This window comes from Gymnoscopelus microlampas (assembly GCF_963454915.1).
Source record: "Gymnoscopelus microlampas genome assembly, chromosome: 11".
Taxonomy (NCBI): Eukaryota; Metazoa; Chordata; class Actinopteri; order Myctophiformes; family Myctophidae; genus Gymnoscopelus; species Gymnoscopelus microlampas.
This window is the reverse complement of record NC_139948.1, coordinates 43,114,620-43,133,989: the sequence shown is the minus strand read 5'-3', so window position 1 is coordinate 43,133,989 and position 19,370 is coordinate 43,114,620. Positions and strand designations below refer to the sequence as shown.

Below are 19,370 nucleotides of genomic sequence, written 5' to 3'. Positions count from 1 at the left end.
ACCTCTCAAAAACACACAAAACGTATAATGAAAACCTTTTTGTGACAAACCTTTATTTAGGGAAAAGAAAAAAAAAACTAAATCCCGCTGTAATTAATGTGGCAGTGTTTTATGAACAAAAAAAAAGTGTACATTGTGGAACAGGAAATTATTTTCAAAAGCTGTGCCTGCTTTTGGTGCTTTTTATTAATTCGTTTTTAGAACAGAGATCCTTAAGGACACTCTGAAAGTGTGTACAAAATTAAAATCAAAGTGTATTTTACAGGTTACAAGTGTCATTAACGATACACATTTTCTCTCCAAAAGCAATTACTATTTATAAAAATGCTTTGCTCACCGCAAAGCAAATAGAAAAATGTAGCTACAAATCCCACTACACTTAAAATTATTTTACAATACACGTATACCATTTTATATTACAAACTTATATGAAGCAGTAATAATTACAGCAATATATCAAAGCACCAGAAAGATTGTATCAAAAAGAGGTGTTATCATAGGGAACAGAATAAAAACCAAACATTGAGTGTACCCATGGCTGTTTGCCTATGGACCACTTAAGGTCTACTGTATATACTGTACTTTGTTGCATGACAAATAGATCTACAAGCTCACAAAGCATCACGATGCATTGTGAGCTTATAGATCCACGATCTTTCATCCATTATACTCCACCGCCCGCCCGCCCGCCCGCCCGCCCACACACACACACACACACACACACACACACACACACACACACACACACACACACACACACACACACACACACACACACACACACACACACACACACACACACACACACACACACACACACACACACACACACACACACACACACACACACACACACACACACACACACACACACACACACACAAAACTTCTCTCAAGGGCTGTAAAAAATGTTCTTTATGCCAGTTCAAGAGGTTTGTTTATAAGGACCCTCAAACACAGGACACAGAAAGGCCAAGTCTCACTTAAAGGGATATTTCACTTTCAAAAAAACTTTTGGTCTGGGGGGCTCACAAAAGCCTGAGTAGACGATAAAATGACCAAAAGTTTTTTTGAAAGTGAAATATCCCTTTAAGGTTTCTGTATGACTATAAAGACATCGCTGTTAAGTCTGTCCGGTTCAGGGGAAGTCCTCAGCCAGGAGCTGGACTGTGCTCTTGGGGAGACCCAGGTGGATGCCATCCAGGTAGTGGAGGAACCTGCAGGAACAGAAAATGTTCATCATTTCGTGTCATTTAAAATCCTTTAAAGCTGCAATCACTAACTGTGTCTGTGTCTGTGTCTGTGTGTGTGTGTGTGTGTGTGTGTGTGTGTGTGTGTGTGTGTGGCAAACATTATTTTGACCAATCTGTATGGTAGAGAATGTTAATACAACTTCAGTGGTTGTTGGTCTACCTGTGGCCAAGTAGGACCACTATTGGTTGAGATTAGGTATTGCATGAAGGCCAAAGGGGCTTTCCATTATACGTAACTCAATAGTAGAAACGTCAACACTGGCACGGGGGATTTTGCATGCCCTGCAAAATCACTGTTGCACTTTAACATATTTTGCAAGCGAACAGTATTATTCACATATGCCAATGACACACATCCTCTTAAGAAAGACAATGTGGCTAAGAAAGAAGATGTGGCCACATCCTCCCCGCAGTGAAACACAACATGTTACCTCTGCATAACCCCATAAGAAGTGGTTTCTGTGTGCTGCTCACCTCCGTTTCACTTTGTCCTGTTCTTTCTGTTGTTCCGATTTGCATATGGTGCGTAGGATGGGTAGGTACTCCACTGCTGCGGCAGGCCTGTTGCCCAGAGTACCGAACGCTCCTCTGGAAAGCAGGCATTCCATCAGCTCCCTCCTCTTCTGGAGCTTGCTGGAAGGAACACAGAACAGCCAACACCTCTTGGTTAAGACTGGCCAATCTGTGGTTCAACTGGTTAAGCTATATTCATCGTTACTCATCTAAGGTAAAGTTGGATACACATTTCTAATCCCATATGTCCCCTTAAACATGATGACTGCGCCGATCAGATTAAGAAGAGGAAGGAATTAAGTGTTTGTTTTTCTGGAAATAAATCTTCAATGTCGTTTCGGTGGTCCGAAAAATACCAACCTTCTGTTACTATTGCAATATTACGCTATTGCAAGTTACATTCCTTAGTTGGAAGAAAAAGTCCCCCCAACCTTCACTTTATGGCTTATCCACTTTACCCGTATATATACACTTAGTTGACATGAGTCCCCCACCTTTTTTCATCTTACATAAAAGTATCGTCGCCAAAAATAGCCAACCTACAAGCAAAGAAATCCGCACTTTTTTAGTGTGCGAATAAATAAATAAGAAACGCTCACATGGGTTGACAAGGGCTGTCCTGAGTGAGGCTGAAGCCCTCTCGGTGTGGAGCCACGGGCAGTGTGAACTCTGCTGCAGCCTCCTTCCCAAGCTCCCCTTCTAGCTCCTGGGCTTCCCTCCACGCCTCCGCCACCCCGCTTTGGCACCTCCGGAAGCTCAGGGCTTCCACAGCAGCCTGGATCTCTAGCGCCCGCTCTCCTTCCACCCAGCTGTTAATCTCCACCCTGGGCTCATCCGTCATTCCGGCCTTCACTTCAGCACAGGCCGGGAGGCCGAGCATCCTTCTGTGAGCCTCGACGGCCTCCAGCGTGTGGCGGGACAGGGAGGAGTCGAGGTAGGACATGTGGTCTAAGAATTCGGCAATGGAGCCCAGACAGCAGGAGATTGGGACAGCCTTCCTCTTCTGATCAGGGGTTAGCGGCACCCTCTTCACCGGAGCCTTCTTCACCGGAGCCGATTGTGTGTCGCTCACGTCTGGAACGGGCGGCTCTTCGGATGACTGTTCTGTCTGAGGGGCGCCCTGCGGTTTACGGCACAAAGAGAGGAAGCCGTCCTCGGAGTCTGAGTCTGAGTCCAGCCTGTCCCGTTTTTGCAGACAGTGCTGATGTCTCTTGTTCTTCATCCTGTTGGACAATTTGACCGGACTTGCTTCGTCCAAACTGCCGGAGGACTCCGACGCCTGCAGTAGCCTGGCGCGGGACGGTGGGTCCAACTCTTGCGGCTCGACGCTAGCCTGGTCTTGAGTGGTACAGACCGTAGCCTGGTCTTGAGTGGTAGAGACCGTAGCCTGGTCTTGAGTGCTAGAGACCGTAGCCTGGTCCTGAGTGGTAGATACCGATTGCTGTGGTGCATGGGTGCGGGGGGTGAGCTGTGACAGGGGTAGGGGCAGAAGGGTCTCCATGTTGGAGCGGAGCAGATCTACCGTCCTCCGTTTACTGTCCATTAGCAAATCACAGCAAAGAGACGCCTCGTCTGAACACTGACTCTGTGGATGCAAAACATCATTAGAATTAGAATAGAGTAGACATTTGTTTGTAAAGTCACTTATACAAAAACATTAAAAAAGAATACTAGGAGGCTTAAACACAACATTTACGTTCTTACACAATAACTACTTGATATCTCGGGTTCATCACTGGAGCTGCCGGATACTGTGTCAACATCGTAATCGCAACGCTCCATGTTTGATTACGACTGAAGACCGGTGTTGCATTGTCTTTCCTTCTCTGCCCTTGCTCAATTTCCTGTCTCTCTAGTCTACACTGGCAGAATAAATGAGTAATTTGTCATTTGCAGGGTGCTCGGATGGCCACCACCTCGGAGGTTGTGGGTTTGAATCCATCGTGGTGCATCCGGCTTTGTGGAGCGTCTATACGAACACAATTGGCCCGTGTTCAAGGGAGGGAAGCCAGGGGCAGGGAGGGTGCATTTATGTATTGCATGTATTCCTACGGGCTGGGGGCGGCACCTGTCAGCAGGGAGGTGTTGAGCGGGAGGAGTAGAACCAAGCAAGGCTCTACGTCCTCCGGGTGTGGGCTCCTCACTGGCAGGTGAGTCAGTAGGATACAACAGCAGTGACAACACAGAAATGTGTGTGGGGAGGAATTAATTAAACTATAATGGGGAGAAAACGGGGTAAAACGCAAAAAAAATAAGACCTCACCTTGAGCAGCTGCTGTATGTCTCTGTCAGGTTCGATATTCAGCAGGCCCAGCATGCTCTCTGTGCAGCCGCTCTCACAGGGAGGCAGCGTGGACATGGCTGCTTCCACTGCAGGATCCTCAGGCTTCACTTCTGCATTCGTGTCTGATTTTAAAGGCCAGGAAACAAGCAAAGTGAGACTCATTAATTTAAAACATGTGTACTGTACATATGTTTGTAAAGACCAAATCATCATGACATCACCACCACAAGCAAAAAGTTATTTCCGGCAACAGCATCGCATTGGAGCAGTATTAACTATAATTAACATTATATCTGGAAGAACAGGACACTTAATGATATTGTTATTGAATATAAAAAATATACTATTTTGTTCTAAATATCAAACTAGACATAGCTAATGTTCTGGGGACTTTATTTTATATTGTGTAAATATCCATATTCTACCCGGAAATACCGCTCTACACGTTTGTTTACAAACATTCCAATGTGGTCTATTCTAGTTTTTCTCCCTTTATTAGAATTCCCTTCAAGGGTACAAAGCTCCCTCAAGCCCCGTCTTCTTACCTGAGTTGTCCGTGCGGGCTGGTGGCCTGGTTATGTGGCGCCCGCCAGCACTGCGTGTCCAGAACTGCAGCTGCAGCAGGCTCTGTCTGATGTCACAGCCGTTGAGCGTGAGCAGATTGCGCACGTCCTGGGGATCTGTCCGCGTGCCCTCGGCCAGACACAGCAGCTGCAGGTAGCTGCCCACATTCACCTGGACCACGGTGAGAGAGAATTGGTCAGCAGCAGCACTATTATCACACAAATTAACCACTTTCAACGTGACGTCTGTATTTTGGGCACATCGATATACGAAGCTGTGAGCTTGACAATTGGCTTTTTTCAAGTGACACCGTCGGATGACAAAGTATAAAATAGGTTCACAGTGGCATTCATTCATGATACCGATGTGGGGAAAGTGAAGATGTGATTTACAAGTTTATGAGGTTCACTCACCACTGAGGGCGCTTTGAAATGGATCTCTTCGAGGAAGCCGTCAAACATGGTGCTGAAGTTCGGATCTAAAAGCAACAAAACATCTGGCGTAAGTCAAGAGCCAATAAACAAGGTCATCTATTGCAGGGGTCTTCAACGTTTTCAGGCCAAGGACCCCCTAGCTGAGAGAGAGATAAAGCAGGAAACCCCTACTCTATATTGTATGAAATTGTGTTTCAGATTTTTTTTGTTTTGTTTACATGGTCTGCTCTTTTTTCCCTCTACACCAAACACCTCTTTGCCAAAAAATAGCCGATCTACAAGCTCACAACGCCTCGCGCTGCGAGGCGTTGTGAGCTTGTAGATCTGCTATTTTTTGGTAAAGTTCTCCTTAGAAAATGGATGCTAGGGTTCAAGTGGTTAAGGTAAAAAAAAAATCATATCATACAAAGATTTGGCGGACCCCCTGTAGTAACTCTGAGGACCCCCTAGGGGTCCCGGACCCCCTGTTGAAGACCCCTGGTCTATTGTATCCATACGACCAACGCTGTCAAGACTGCATGGGCTAAAACTGACCGCTGGTGGTGAGGATGACCGGTCTCTTGGTGGTGGTCATAAAGGTCTTGATGGCCGCCAGGAACCCAGAGTCGTCGTCGAAGATGACGTCCACTTCCTCGAACAGAATCAGAGAGGTGGCGGTCTTCTTGCTTTGCTCTTCGGTGGGCGTGGCCTTAGCGGTGCCAGTGGGTTTAGCGGTGGTCGCGGGGGGTTTGACAGCAGGCTCTTTAGACTTACTGGCTGTCTCCTTCTCTTTTAATGGTTTCTTGGGAGGGACTGTGTGTGAGGAAATAGAAGATACATTTACCTTTAACAACATTACTGTTACACTTACAGACCAATTCAGGCAGTAAACAATAACTTCCTTTGTAAACTTCCTGGTTGTAACCGTTGCCCTGGGGAACAGCAAACTATCAGTGAAACAGCTGTTAGACTGCTACCTAACTAACTAGCCAACAAAAATGTCCATAAGACATTATTACTGATTAATAGAATGTTCAATGTTGACTCCAAATACATCCAGAAGTTCAAATAAACAGTTTATTTTTCAAAATAATGTTGACACAATTTTGATTAGATTATATATTTATATAATTAATTACAATACCCGTTTTCTTAGTCTTTTCTGTGTTAGCAGGCTCCTTGGTGACTGGCTGTCCAACTTTGAAGAAGTTTGCCAAGGTGGTGGGGGCCAGATTTCCTCTCTTGGCACCTCTGGGGGACTGGGGGGCTTTCCTGGGAGAGGAGACCACCCTGCGAGGAGAGTTCACCTTCCCTGGAGGATGGAAAGAGAAAGATTACGTTATTAATTAAGATCATATTATGTCTCTATCCTTTAAGGATCATCTGTTATGACCGGATACAGATTCAACCACTTTGGCAAAATTAACATAAGAGTCTGTCCAGTGAAGCAAGAATGCCTTTAGCCCATTCAATCCGGGAAAGCATCTGTGTCATTGTATTCTTCTGCTATTCAAAAATAGCAGATATACAAGCTCAGCTTGTAGATCTGCTAATTTTGAAACATTTTGAAAATGTGTGCAAATATATATATATTTAAAGCGAACATTTTTAATTCAAATATTTGCTTTTGGGGGTCCCTGGAACAAAATATTTTGAGATGGGGGTTGGCGGACAAATATATATATATATATATACGGTAAATTTTGGGGGCCCTTGACCTGAAAAAGTTTGAGCAACACTGATATAGCAACAAAGTTTTTCAGAAAACTGTTAGGATTTAGAAGACATTTTTACAATCGGCCTTCGGTCTTAATGGGTTAAATAAAGTAATATTATCAGAGGAGGATAATAATCTCAAGATGAATATGAATAATAATAGTAAAAGTAATAATAATAACAGCAACGTACTGGGAGAGGAGCCGAGCCTGGCCGAGCCGGCACTGCTGCTGACAGCGTAGCTGTTGAAGTAGGTGGGTTTGTAGGCGCTGGCCCCCTGGATGTCCACCTGGTGGGACTGGGTGGCTTCCTTCAGCTGGGACAGGATTAGGCGACCGCTCCGCTGGGACGAGGAGTTCACCTCAAACACCTGAGCAGAGAAAGAGAGAACATGCTGCTATCAGCTACTCATGCCAATAAAACCTCTTTGGATTGAGAACCCATGATGGATGCAAGCATTTCAAAGAGAATCAAGTCTGCACACTGAGTCATGCTCCAAAAATAAAAGATGTATCGGTTCCTTTTACACCATCATTGGACCTGACGTTTCGAGCCTACCGGCTTTATAAGTCTGATACAGTGTGCAGACTTTATTCTCTTTGGATTATGACCTCAGCACAGCACCTGGTTTTTAGTGAGTGGATGTGCGTGCTTTATTGTTTGTTTCTTGGATGCATGGTTTTCACCTTCATCCGATTGTTCCCCCTCCCTTTTCCCCCCACATTCTTTCTTTTCTATCCTTTTATGTATTCAACTTAACTTAACTTAACTATAATCCCCCAAGGGTCCATAACGGAGTTCCAGGGGGTCCCCAGCTGAATAATTATACCAAATGGACCGTGAAAGGTCTGTGACTCCAAGAGTAAACAAATGGAACCAAATATGTGTAGAACTTTCTAGAGTTATGGCCGTCTGTAGCCTAATGCATACAAAACTGAGGGTCCTTGAAATTAAAACGTTTGAGAGCCACTGGAATAAATAAACCGATGAATGGGTTATGATGTACCTTGAAGCCCAGCTCCTGGGCGCAGGCGTACACGGCAGCCGTCTTGCCGACTCCAGTGGGTCCAGTGATGAGCAGCGTGTTGCACGTCATCATGTCCTCTCCCTCCTCTCCGCCGTCCCAGTCAGAATCTGGACACAAAGGAAGGGCTGAGCATACATGGACTACACCTTCAGTAGGGCTGAGCATACATGGACTACACCTTCAGTAGGGCTGAGTTTACATGGACTACACCTACAGTAGGGCTGAGTATACATGGACTGCACCTTCAGAAGGGCTGAGCATACATGGACTACACCTTCAGTAGGGCTGAGCATACATGGACTACACCTTCAGTAGGGCTGAGCATACATGGACTACACCTTAAGTAGGGCTGAGCATACATGGACTGCACCTACAGCAGGGCAGAAACTATCCATTCTTTTCTTAGCGATTATTCTATGGAATACTTTCCAATTAATCGAATAATCGATCATCTTTTTCAACGAATCAACATGACAATTTCTTTTTTTTTTAATAATCAACTAAATCAACTTCAATGTCATGCAAAAAAATTGAAAATAGCCAATTTACAAGCTCACAACGCATTACATCACAACATGCTGTGAGCTTGTAGATCGGCTATTTTCACTAATTTTAAACATTTGTGAAAATGTGCTACACTTTAACTATTTATGGTCAAACATACACCCCCCCACCCTCAATGATTGTATCAAAATCGTTCATGTGAGGAGACCAAGTTAACTAATGCAGAGAATTCTTACCATTGCCGCCGTCCTCTGGTTTCTTGTCCTTCTGTTTCTTTCTTTCTTCTCGGTCGGCACGGAGTTTCCATTCCTTTAACCAACTGTTAAAACGGGACACATTAGAGTTATTAATGCACCATCACATTGGCGGGAACTTCTAAATGTGTTCAGAGGCGCTTTAGCCCCGCAAGCAGGAGGGATATAAAGAAGGAAATGTCTGTCTGTCTTTCCAACACTTTGGTCCCAAAAAAAGTTATCTGAAACACTACTTAGCTGGATTGCCATGGCCTTTCCTTTAGCACCACCAATAGACCAATTTAAATGTCCTCTAGCTTTCACTTTGTTGATTCCTTTATTTTACGTTAAAGCTTCTGCGGCAGTGTGTGTTAAACCTTCAGTGTAATTTTCTCTTTTATTATTTTAATCCCATTAGTGAGAGTTAGGGGCTCAATGTATGGCAATGTCAGTTGCTTTAACCCATTAAGACCTGTTCCCGATTCTACAAATGCATGTTGTGCAAATTGTTATATCAGTGGTGCACAAACGTTTTCATGTCAAGGACAAACGTAGGAAATAATATGTATAAGGAAATAATATGTATTTGGCCGTGGACCCCCATCTCAAAATATTTTGTTCCAGGGACCCCCAGAAGCTACGATTTGAGTTCAAAATGTTCGCTTCAAAAATATAGGACTGGAGTTGCTCAAATTTTGGGTCCTACACTTTACAGTGATATCGGAGCAGACATTCACTTACCTGTGAAGCCTCCTAACTGAGGCGGTGTTTCCTATGATGTCACTGGAGTGCTGCGGATGATACTTCTCAGTCCAAAGCACATCGTCCTTCACGCCCGCTAAATGAACAACGCAGCGTTATCACACAGAAAATGTCATGTCGATACTAACTGAAAATCTCCAAGAGGTACATTGGGTAGAAAGTGAGATAACAGGTATGTGTGGAGTTACATTGCCCTCTTCTGGCAAAATTGGTGTACTGCTGCTGCTACTGAGCAAAAGTAATTTTTACTCTTATGACCTGTACATAGCCTTTAACAATAAAGACCACCTTGAACATTAATAATATTTAGCAGGCGCTGGGTAGCAAAATAATATAAGTATAATACAAGCTTGAGCATGTAGAACGGGTATTTTCGGTAAAAAGTATATAGGACTTAAGTTGTTAAGTTTCATGTAACATCCCAACATCACCATCCCAGGTGCTATGGCAGATGACAGCACCTTTAGTGTGCTGATTGTTTTTTTTTTAGCTCACCTTCTTTCCCTGTGCTCCCTCCCACAGGCGAGGAATCAAGCACAATTACAGAGTCATCCAGGGGGGAGAGCGGAGTGGATGGTTTCTCTTCTTCCTCCTTCTCCTCCATCTGAAGCCTCTGGACCCGGCTCATACGACCCCTCCTCTTACACTGCTCTGGTTCAGGCGTCGAGGCCTGCTGCTCCTCCTCCGATCGGCTGGATCTCCGCTTCTTAGCCACTTTGCCTGTCGTTTCACCTTCGTTGAGCCTCTTCCGCTTCCCTCCTTTTGGCTGGACTGGGGCGACGCTGACCACTGCCTCTGGTTCTGAACCACATAAAGATCAGCACGGTTCAGACTAATAGCTAAAGCAATTCAATTGATTCCATGTTGTTATAGGGTCATATCACAGGTTGCCTCAAGACCCTTTGAGAAGAGACCCAATGCTTTCCCCCGTGAGCAAGCATTTGGTGACAGTGTCAAGAAAAGGTTCCCCTTTAACGGAAAGAAACCTCGAGCAGAACCAGGCCCTAAGGTGGGAGGGCCATCTACCTTGACCGTGTTAGGAGGAAGAGAGAGAGAGAGAGGGAAAGAGACAGACGGAGTGAGAGATGGAGAGGGGAGGGAGAGATAACAACACAACGACAATAAGAGCAGCACAACAATAGTACCAACTACAATAACAACAATAGCTATAATAATAGTCTGCAGTTGAATTCAATGGAAACCCTCAATCTGTAACCAGGGTCTGCAATTAAGATCTAAAACATAACAGAGTAGTTATTACGCCTGTTTCATACTTAGTTGTGCGCCGGTGTCTCACAGCAAAAATAGCCGATCACAGTACAAGCTCACACCGTGTCACACAGAAGCTATTTTCGGAGCAAACAAATTTTAGCTATTTTGTTGGCTGACTGCTCACTGAATGGATCTAGGGAAAACATTGTTAAATGGCTGACAAAGTTCTAAAGTTTAGAACTTTGTCAGCCATTTTCTATTTAACAATCTAAACCGTACTGCTATACTGAGATTCCAAGAGGGAACGAAGTGAAGCTAAATTCAACAGAAGCTGGACTAACGTCTATCCTCGTCATTCTGACCTGAAGCTGTGCAGAGCTGAAGGTGGTCGCTGTGCCTCTTCAGGAAGCGAGTGAAGAAGCTCTGAACAGGGAACGGAGGGTTAGATGCTCTGACTTCCTCCATCAGGAGCTGACGGACACACTCCGAGAACTCTGCTCTCCAGCCAGAAGAAACCTGATAAAAGCCAGATAAAGTTAAATATTATTTAACCCATTAAAACCGGGAATCTATGTCATTTTTTATTTTAGCGTTGGCTAGTCAAAAATAGCAGATCTACAATATCACAGCGCACTGCGAGCTTGTACATCTGCTATTTTTTGAAAGTTTTTGAACAATCTTGAAAGCGTTTGAAAAATGTTGAATATTTTTTAATTACAAAAAAGTTTGGAAACCACTGGTTTAGAAGGCATTTGTAGAATCGGCCTCAGGTCTTAATGGGTTAAAGAAACACGACTCATAGAACAAGGCATTTGCTCCTACCCTTTCACACACTGCTCTGGAGGCTGGTTCCGTCTTCCAGCAGGACGAGAGAGGTGGCAGAGATGGGAGTGGACGGGTTACTAGAAGACACCAAAGCTCCTTCAGGTGGCGTAGGAGAGAAGACTCAGGCCACAGAAGATTCCACAGAGAGCAGTCTGAAGGAAGCAGAACACAAATGATGATCAACCAGCAAAATCATTTTAACAGTTTTTCATAATTGATGATTTATTTAGGGCAGTCATTGTTTTTATTTTGATACGATAGTAGAGACGGCTAATTGAAGGCAGAGAAGGGGAATGACAAACTGCAATAGATGCTACACAGGTCTTCGGTCAGAATCAAACTGCCGATGTTACAGTTGCACTATGTGGTTGACGTATCATTATTATCCATTCAGCTACCGCCCCCATTTTCAGAATGATTATGAAATTATGTATCCACCTGTTAACCAGTAGTCCTAATTTCTACTTCGCCCTATTTTATACTTCACCCACTTTTTTTGGTGCTATTTTTAGAAATATATTCTTTATATCTTTGCATATGAAATGCCCAAAATAGGGACACTCGGTTGCAAGTGCCGTTGAATGGCCAACCTTTTGGCGGTTGCAGCACGTGCACAACTGGCTGGAAGTAGGAGCAGGACAGGGAGTAGGCCTCCTTGGTGGCGATGGTCTTCGCCATCTGCTTCTTGAAAGACTCGGGCAGGCCGCTCTTCAGGAACTCCCTGCGCGCTCTGAACTGCTCGCCGTCCTGTGAGTTGTCAGAGCCCTCGTGGCTGCTGTCGTCAAAGATGGACACTACCGCAGACGGCTTCGGTGGCTTCTTCCCTTGGAACAGCGGGGCCACTTTGGAGCCTAATGGAAGAATGAAAGTCTGGTTAGCAACGCCTTCCTTTTTTCTTTTCTTTTTCTTTTTCTTTACCCTGTAGCTGAGTAGAAGTGCTCATTTTCAGAAATGCCCTGCACGTAGAAACACACAGACAGACACACATACTAAACCTGGGAGCTGACTAGTACAACCACAGTCTTATACTGTTGGCCACTAAGCAGCTCCACTGGAGCAGTTGGGGGTTCAGTGCCTTGCTCAAGGGCACTTCAGCAGTGTTGGAGGAGTGGTGACAATTCACTTCCCCACCCAGATTTTCGGGTGGAGAATCGAACCGGCAACGAAGGCACTCCTCTGACCTTTAGGCCACCGCTGCCCCCGAACTGTAATGAAATGTTGAATACTAAATGTGAGGTGGACTGAAAGGCTACCTGTGGCGGGCTTGGTGTCCTTGCTGACAGGTGCAGGTTTCCCCAGGACGTCATTCATGCTGCGCATCCTTTTCTGGGATTTACTCTTCTCCGGTGTTATCTTAGGAGTAGAGTCGTCCTCCATGCAAATGAGTGAATTCTGACGAAACAAAACCATCTCATTAGCAATGAGATTGGAAAACAGGCAGCAAGCAGACTGATGCAAATGTACTGGTTTCATTTGCATCTTGAAGTCGAGATTATGAATGTTATATGTCATGTTGCACAGTACACTAGTATGTTATTTCTAAGACTTACACAGCTGTGGTTAAAGTTTAAATTGTGGATTATACTGTAAGTAAGTAAGTAAGTCAATTTTATTTGTATCCCAGCAAGCACAGTCAGGACCCGGACCAATCAGTGACGTCTCGATTGGGGCTAGATCAAGTCAAACCAAGACAAGTCAGATCTGGCCCAGAATATCACCTGATTTCAACCAAAATTAATCCTGACCACAAAAACGTCACTTCCAGGACGTCATCTAAACACATTCTCATCACCCAAAATTGCTGTCCAAATGTCCATATGATGTCCCGGTGATGACGTCCTGTAAATGACGTAAAGATCATCCCCATATGGGCTGTGATCTGACCTAGTCCTGAACGTCACCGGGGTGATGACCGGGCGTCATCATAACGTCATCATGGCGTCATTGTGCTTGCTGGGATAGCACATTTCACAGAGAGGACTCACAAAGTGCTTTACATGAACAGAAATAATTACAGCAAAAAACAAACAAATGAAAAAGAAACAGAACAAAAACACAATACTGCGTGTGCCGTCTAGTACCTCGTCATCGTGGTAGATCTTCTTGGTCGACACCTGAGCACGCGAGGACCGACGTAAGCTGCTGGTATCCTTGGCAGTGGATTCTTTACCCTGCTGAATCACTTTGGCCTTCTCCACCAACTTCTTGGCCCGTTTTCTCCTCTTAGAGGCTTCCGATGTCTGGAAGAGGGAGAAGTTGTTATAAATACAGATGTATAATGTATTGAGAAAGATAACATTTGCACTGAATTAAAGAGGTCACCTGCAGTATTAAATAAATCCTTACCTTAGTAGCTAATGGACTGAGTATTTCAACGTCACTTCCACCTTCTGACACAGATCTATTTCGAAGGACTCTGGTGAATTTCATTCTAAGGAAAAGTAAACGGAGGCTTATTGGAACATTGACACACACCAACACTGGAAATGCTATTCAACTATATTAATGGCTCTAGATCTGTGTTTCCCAACCTGGGGGGCATGGCCCACAGGAGGGCCGTGAGGGCATATTGGAAGTGGGCCCCAAATAATTGGCAAAACACTAATATTTTAATGATAATATAACATTAAAATTAAAACATTTATGTAAAAAAAAGATGACATGGTATTCTTTTCTTTAAAACCTTGGAGATTTTGTTTTCATTGTGATGCTGAACATAATCAATTGATTATGAACAATGCTCTGAGGTCATGGATGCTTTCGAGGTTTTCAAGTGGGCACTGATCCAGAATAGGTTGAGCTCCGCTGCTCTAAATCATGACATTCTCACCTGATAGGGCTGCATTGATCATCAGCCGGGCAGACCATCTCAGCCTTGAACCTGGACCTGGGTGTTTTTGGAGTAGACATCTGGACAGGGCTGTCTTGGGATGATGCAGCATTCTTTGTTCTCTCCTTGCTCCTTTTGGTCTTACAGGCAGGGGACGGGGTGGATGTCTTGGCCTGAGGTGCTTCTCTGAGGGACGCCTCTCTTCTGGGTCTCCTTCTCCTCACAGCTTTGCTGGAGGGAGTTGAAGGGCTCGCCAGCTCTGTCTCTTTATCACCAGCCTGCTCGTTCAGGGCAACAGGTACTGCAGACGCAACAGGAGATGCAGGGTCTGTCAGTGTCTCTTCATCTTTTTGGCGCCTCCTCTTCCCCTTTCTCAACGCTTTGTTTTTAGCTCCCTTCTTCTCTGGACCAGAAACAGGGGACTGCTCAACTGAGGGCACACTTATGACATCCTCATCATCCTCCTTTTCAACAGCCTCGGTGGTCTCCTCTGCAGGCTGCTTCTGCTTGCTTTGTCCCTTCCCAGGTTTGGCTTTGGCGGCCCCTTCTACGCTGGGCTGCTTAAAGGCGGACATGAATTGCTTCCTCTCAGCCTGACTACATTTGGCCGTGGTGGACTGACTGTCGACCTCTGCAAGCTGACTGAGCTCTGCAAGCTCCAGGTCTTCCTCTAGGATAACCACGTTGGATTTCCGTTTGACTGGTAGGGCGGCAGCGGGGGGCTCATCGTTGCTCTCAATCTGAGGAGATGACTCGACCCGAGTTGGGCTTATAGACCCTTTTCTCCTGCTGAACATAGAGGCCATCTTTCCTGCAGGCTTGATTGGCTCGTGTTTGGGCGAGACAACGTGGACTTCGGCCTGAATAGTGAGGGTACGAGGCGAGACCTGCTGAAGAGATGACGGTGTCCCAGAGCCTTCCTGTCCATCAGCTTTACAAACACCCAACTGCTTCATCTCCAGCTCCTCTGGTGAAACGTTACTCTCCTCTTTTCCTTTGTCCTCTTTCTCTTCCTCCCCCTGGCTCTGCAGGAAATCCTCAAAGGAGACGGTGACTGTGCTGCCATTTAGCTGAGAGGCATCGCCCATATTGACCTCCATGCTAACATTACATAAAGACTGCTCCGTCTCTGTCACCTCCGCCTCTGGTGGCGGATCCTCCTGTTGATGCTTTCTGCTGCGTTTTGTCACAGCACGCTTGGTCGCTTTTAACTTATCTTTTGAAGGTGCAACAGGTGATACACCATTACAGTTCAATTTCGACTCGAGTTTCACGTGGTCCTTACTTTGAGATTGTTCATGTTGTTCGTCTTTTTTGACCTTCTCGATGCCGACACTCTGAGCATTCTTCCCCCGCGAGCTGGTGTGTCCCACACAAGCCTCAGCACTGAGCTGGGCGAGCAGAGCTGCCGTGTCGCTACCCAGGATGCCACGGGTGCTGACCGACTGTCCTGCCAAGTCTGGGCCATCTCCTCCTGATTCCTCGGAGTCCTCTATAACCAGACAGTTGTTCTCCTCGTTGCAGCCAACAGTCTCAGAATCCTGAAGTCTCCTGGCAGCCTTGCTACGCTTCCTTCCTTGCTTCTGGGCGGCCTTGCCAGGCTTTTTAACACGTTCCGCTTGAGTGGCAGGTTTTTCCGTAGGCTTTTGACAGTTCTCCTTGGACTTCTCTGGCGTAGTGGTCTTCTCTGTGGATGACGGAGTCTTTCGGCTGAAGTAGTCCATGATGTTGTTGGAGCGGGGCGGAGAGAAAGGCTTCTCCACAGGCTTGGGGACAGGTGAGAAATAGTTTGTGATCGTCTTGACAACAGGACTGCCGCCATCTTTGCGTGATTTCTTACAAGGCTGTGGAGATAGCAGAAAAGAATGTCAAATACAAATATGAACAATTTACAATTTAAAAATCACACCTGTGTGAAGGTAGCGGCGCCTTTGATACATTTTGTTTTCTTTGTCTATAATGTGTTTATAGCCACGTGTCACGTGAAGCTTGACCAATCACTTTGTTGACGTGTCTGACCAATCAGAACGTTGACGCAAAAGCCAGGTATAGAGCGGCTAGCGCCGCTAAAAATGTAGCCACTTTGAAGACGCTCTTATCCAGAGCAACTTACAAGTGTGAGATTGGAATAAACAGTAAGCATGAGCTCTAGTCAATGCACAGCTAGGTAAATAATCACATAAATGCAGTGCAGAGATAGCAGATAGTGCTGTCTAAATAGCATGATATCTCTATCACATTCTTAACAAGGAAAACCCCAAAAATGCAAACAAGCAGACTAGCATCAATCTAAAGAAAAGATGGCAAGAAGGCATATAGGAAGAGTGACGTGCTGGGGGGTGAGGTGAGTCTTCAGACTACAGCTGGGGGAAATGAAGACTCACAATTCATGATAGTTGGGCCACTTTGCAAGATTCAAGAGGTTTTATTTGTCACGTGCTCATTCAAGCAGTGAAATGTTGGTATGGCAAATTCTGCCAGACTATTACTAACAATGTTCAACATATCGAGGTATAATACATTTATAACTAAGGTAATGAAGGTTATGATACAAGGGTATTAACTAAGTAGTAATGAGTAAATCTAAAAATAGCAGATCTACAATAGCAGATCTACAAGCTCACGCTGCGAGGCGTTGTGAGCTTGTAGATCTGCTATTTTTGGCTAATGTGCTTTTGTAGGTGTTCAAAAACAAAAGCATCAATATAGACAGACATTATAGAGAAGAGAAACACCACAGACTCTGCCACTTACATTTTAGATTGGCATCTTCCCTGGATTTCTGAGGTTAGATTTATAATTATATCTTGCAGCCAAAAGTGGGGCAGGTGCATTGCATTCCACACAATTCATAATAAAGTAACTTATAAACATACCTGAGACTCAAAGTCCTCAATCCCAGATGCCATCGCCACAACACCTGCCATACTTTTAACAGACCTGGTGAGGAAAGATAAGTCAATCATTTAAAACAATAAGAATGATTTTGTCTGGCTAACATCAGCACACATAACGGGAGCATTATTAGATATCAAATACTATATTTACCCAAGCCTTGGATCAAGACTATCATAGATGTATTTTATCGAGTCTGACTTTTACTTTTGTATTTCAAAATCGATAAAATACATATTATATGATAGTCTTGATCCAAGGCTATATTAACCCTAGAAAAACAATGTGCCCAAATATCAGGCGACTTCACATTTGACACAAGAGCCACATTGCACAAATCAATCATTCAATGACAATAATAGCAGAGCTCCTAACCAGCTTATACTGATATTTCAGAAACATTACATCCTTTCAAAATGAGCAGAGCTGGGGTGATAGATAGATAGATAGATAGATAGATAGATAGATAGATAGATAGATAGATAGATAGATAGATAGATTCACTTTATTTCAGACACAATAGGAACATATTAAAAAACAGATACAAAACAGACAATAATAACACAGAGATAGCCTGAGTACCAGACTGATTTCACTCCATAAAGCCCAGATCAATTAAAAACATATAAACATTGCCTCCAGTGTTTCCAGAAGCATGAGGAATACATTGTGTCACTCTGTGTGATCCCTGTTAAGGCCATAAGTAATACATTCTTTGACTCCATCAGTCACATAAATCTAAAACATGAAATTCCTCAATACAGCATGAAAGGCACTCTGTTAGTGTAGCACAGTTAGCAGCGTTGTGGCAAATGACAGCCTGTGTCAGAGAACAAACAGTACAAAACAAATGACAACTTGCCAAGTTGGAAATGCTGCAACTGCAAAGAACGTTCTGCTCGGTCCTTTACTCTCCTTCCCTGCTGTGTTTGTGTTAAACAGCAACACGTTTACAGTTCAGTGCTGTGTTGTAGTTGTATGTTATGTTGCTGCCAGCCAGGTTAAAGCATGTACAATATGAAACATGGAGCTACAGTAGCACTGTTTGCTAAGTACCTTACAATGAAACCCTCTCAATGCAGCAGACTGGGTCAATACTTCGCTCCTGACAACAAACAACCCGTATCCTCGCACAGGGACAACATAGAGCTTTACAAACACCTCCAACATGTAAATAACACTATAGAATGAAGTTACCGTCCAAAGTGTTGCGGTCATATAGTCCAAGTTATCCCGGGAACGGCCATAACATCCATGTTATTCTGACTGTATGCTTATTCTTTGGAAAACCGCGCCAGCCCCGAGAGCGCCAAATATACGTAACCTTTGACTCCAGCCGTTCGACCAATGAGGAGAAAGACAAACGTCGACGTCACTTCCCCCCCAAACAAAGGCTGTTTGCTAAGTACTGTCATATCAGACAGGGGGTGAAGAAAGTAGGACCCCTGCTGGACGGGTGTCCACTTGTCAGGTAGTAGAAAACAACTTCATGAATTATTATTTTCCAGGAAAGGTTTTTTGTTGTATGTTTTTGTTTTGAATATGTGTGTGTGTGTGTGTGTGTGTGTGTGTGTGTGTGTGTGTGTGTGTGTGTGTGTGTGTGTGTGTGTGTGTGTGTGTGTGTGTGTGTGTGTGTGTGTGTGTGTGTGTGTGTGTGTGTGTGTGTGTGTGTGTGTGTGTGTGTGTGTGTGTGTGTGTGTGTGTGTGTGTGTGTGTCTCTCAATTACACCCCAAAAAACGGAACTCACAAATTAATCAAAACACATTAATCAAATATTGTAATGAGAATAACTTACCAGAGTTACAGAGTTGGAGATAAAACCAGTGCTAGCCATTCTTACTCTTGGTCACTTCTAAATTAAAGTAAAAAGTTCACAAAGCATGCACATCCAAACGATTACATTTCAGGTGGTATAACACTATGGCAGTGCAGCAAGTATAAATGTGTGCAACACACTGCATTCAATGTTTTACTGTTAATGCCTGTCTAATTACTTGTTAAAGTTAAAAGTATCATTCTTACTATTTTATACATTTTCCCATCTGAAAGGCTCTTGAAATAGCACAGATGAATAATTCTAACCATATGTTTTGATAATTTTATTGAAGACCTGTAATTATTTACTTTGGGAAATAAGTCTAGCTAATATTTATCAAAGGTCTTAAGCCATATGAAAAATCGAAACATCAGCTGTCTGTTGTTAAGTCATAAATGTTGCAGGGTTAGAGCTTACAATTGTTGAATGTCCAGGCTGGTCAACAGACACAACGAAGCTAGAACTTGTGCGCAGTGTCTCCATGTGTGCACCAGGTCCTCATGCTTTTCTCCTGGTTGTTCC

General features: G+C 44.3%; 1 protein-coding gene across 2 annotated transcripts; it reads right to left on the bottom strand.

The window, feature by feature from the left end:
* Positions 1 to 891: 891 nt before the first annotated feature.
* On the bottom strand, positions 892 to 18,340 carry atad5a (ATPase family AAA domain containing 5a). Of its 2 annotated transcripts, none has more exons than XM_084072301.1 (22): positions 18,229 to 18,340; positions 17,013 to 17,076; positions 14,137 to 15,980; positions 13,653 to 13,737; positions 13,388 to 13,546; positions 12,560 to 12,698; positions 11,897 to 12,157; positions 11,304 to 11,458; positions 10,844 to 10,997; positions 9,765 to 10,070; positions 9,249 to 9,345; positions 8,511 to 8,593; positions 7,750 to 7,895; positions 6,936 to 7,113; positions 6,172 to 6,339; positions 5,583 to 5,840; positions 5,028 to 5,092; positions 4,596 to 4,785; positions 4,030 to 4,172; positions 2,366 to 3,351; positions 1,728 to 1,886; positions 892 to 1,217 (listed from the first exon to the last, which is right to left on the bottom strand). In XM_084072301.1, exons 2-22 carry the CDS (start codon positions 17,061 to 17,063, stop codon positions 1,139 to 1,141), a joined length of 5,706 nt encoding a protein of 1,901 aa, XP_083928427.1. In that variant the 5' UTR covers positions 17,064 to 17,076; positions 18,229 to 18,340; the 3' UTR covers positions 892 to 1,138. The 2 variants fall into 2 exon arrangements, with proteins under 2 accessions (XP_083928427.1, XP_083928428.1); XM_084072302.1 differs by having other exon boundaries at positions 7,750 to 7,877.
* Between the last annotated feature and the right edge of the window lie 1,030 nt (positions 18,341 to 19,370).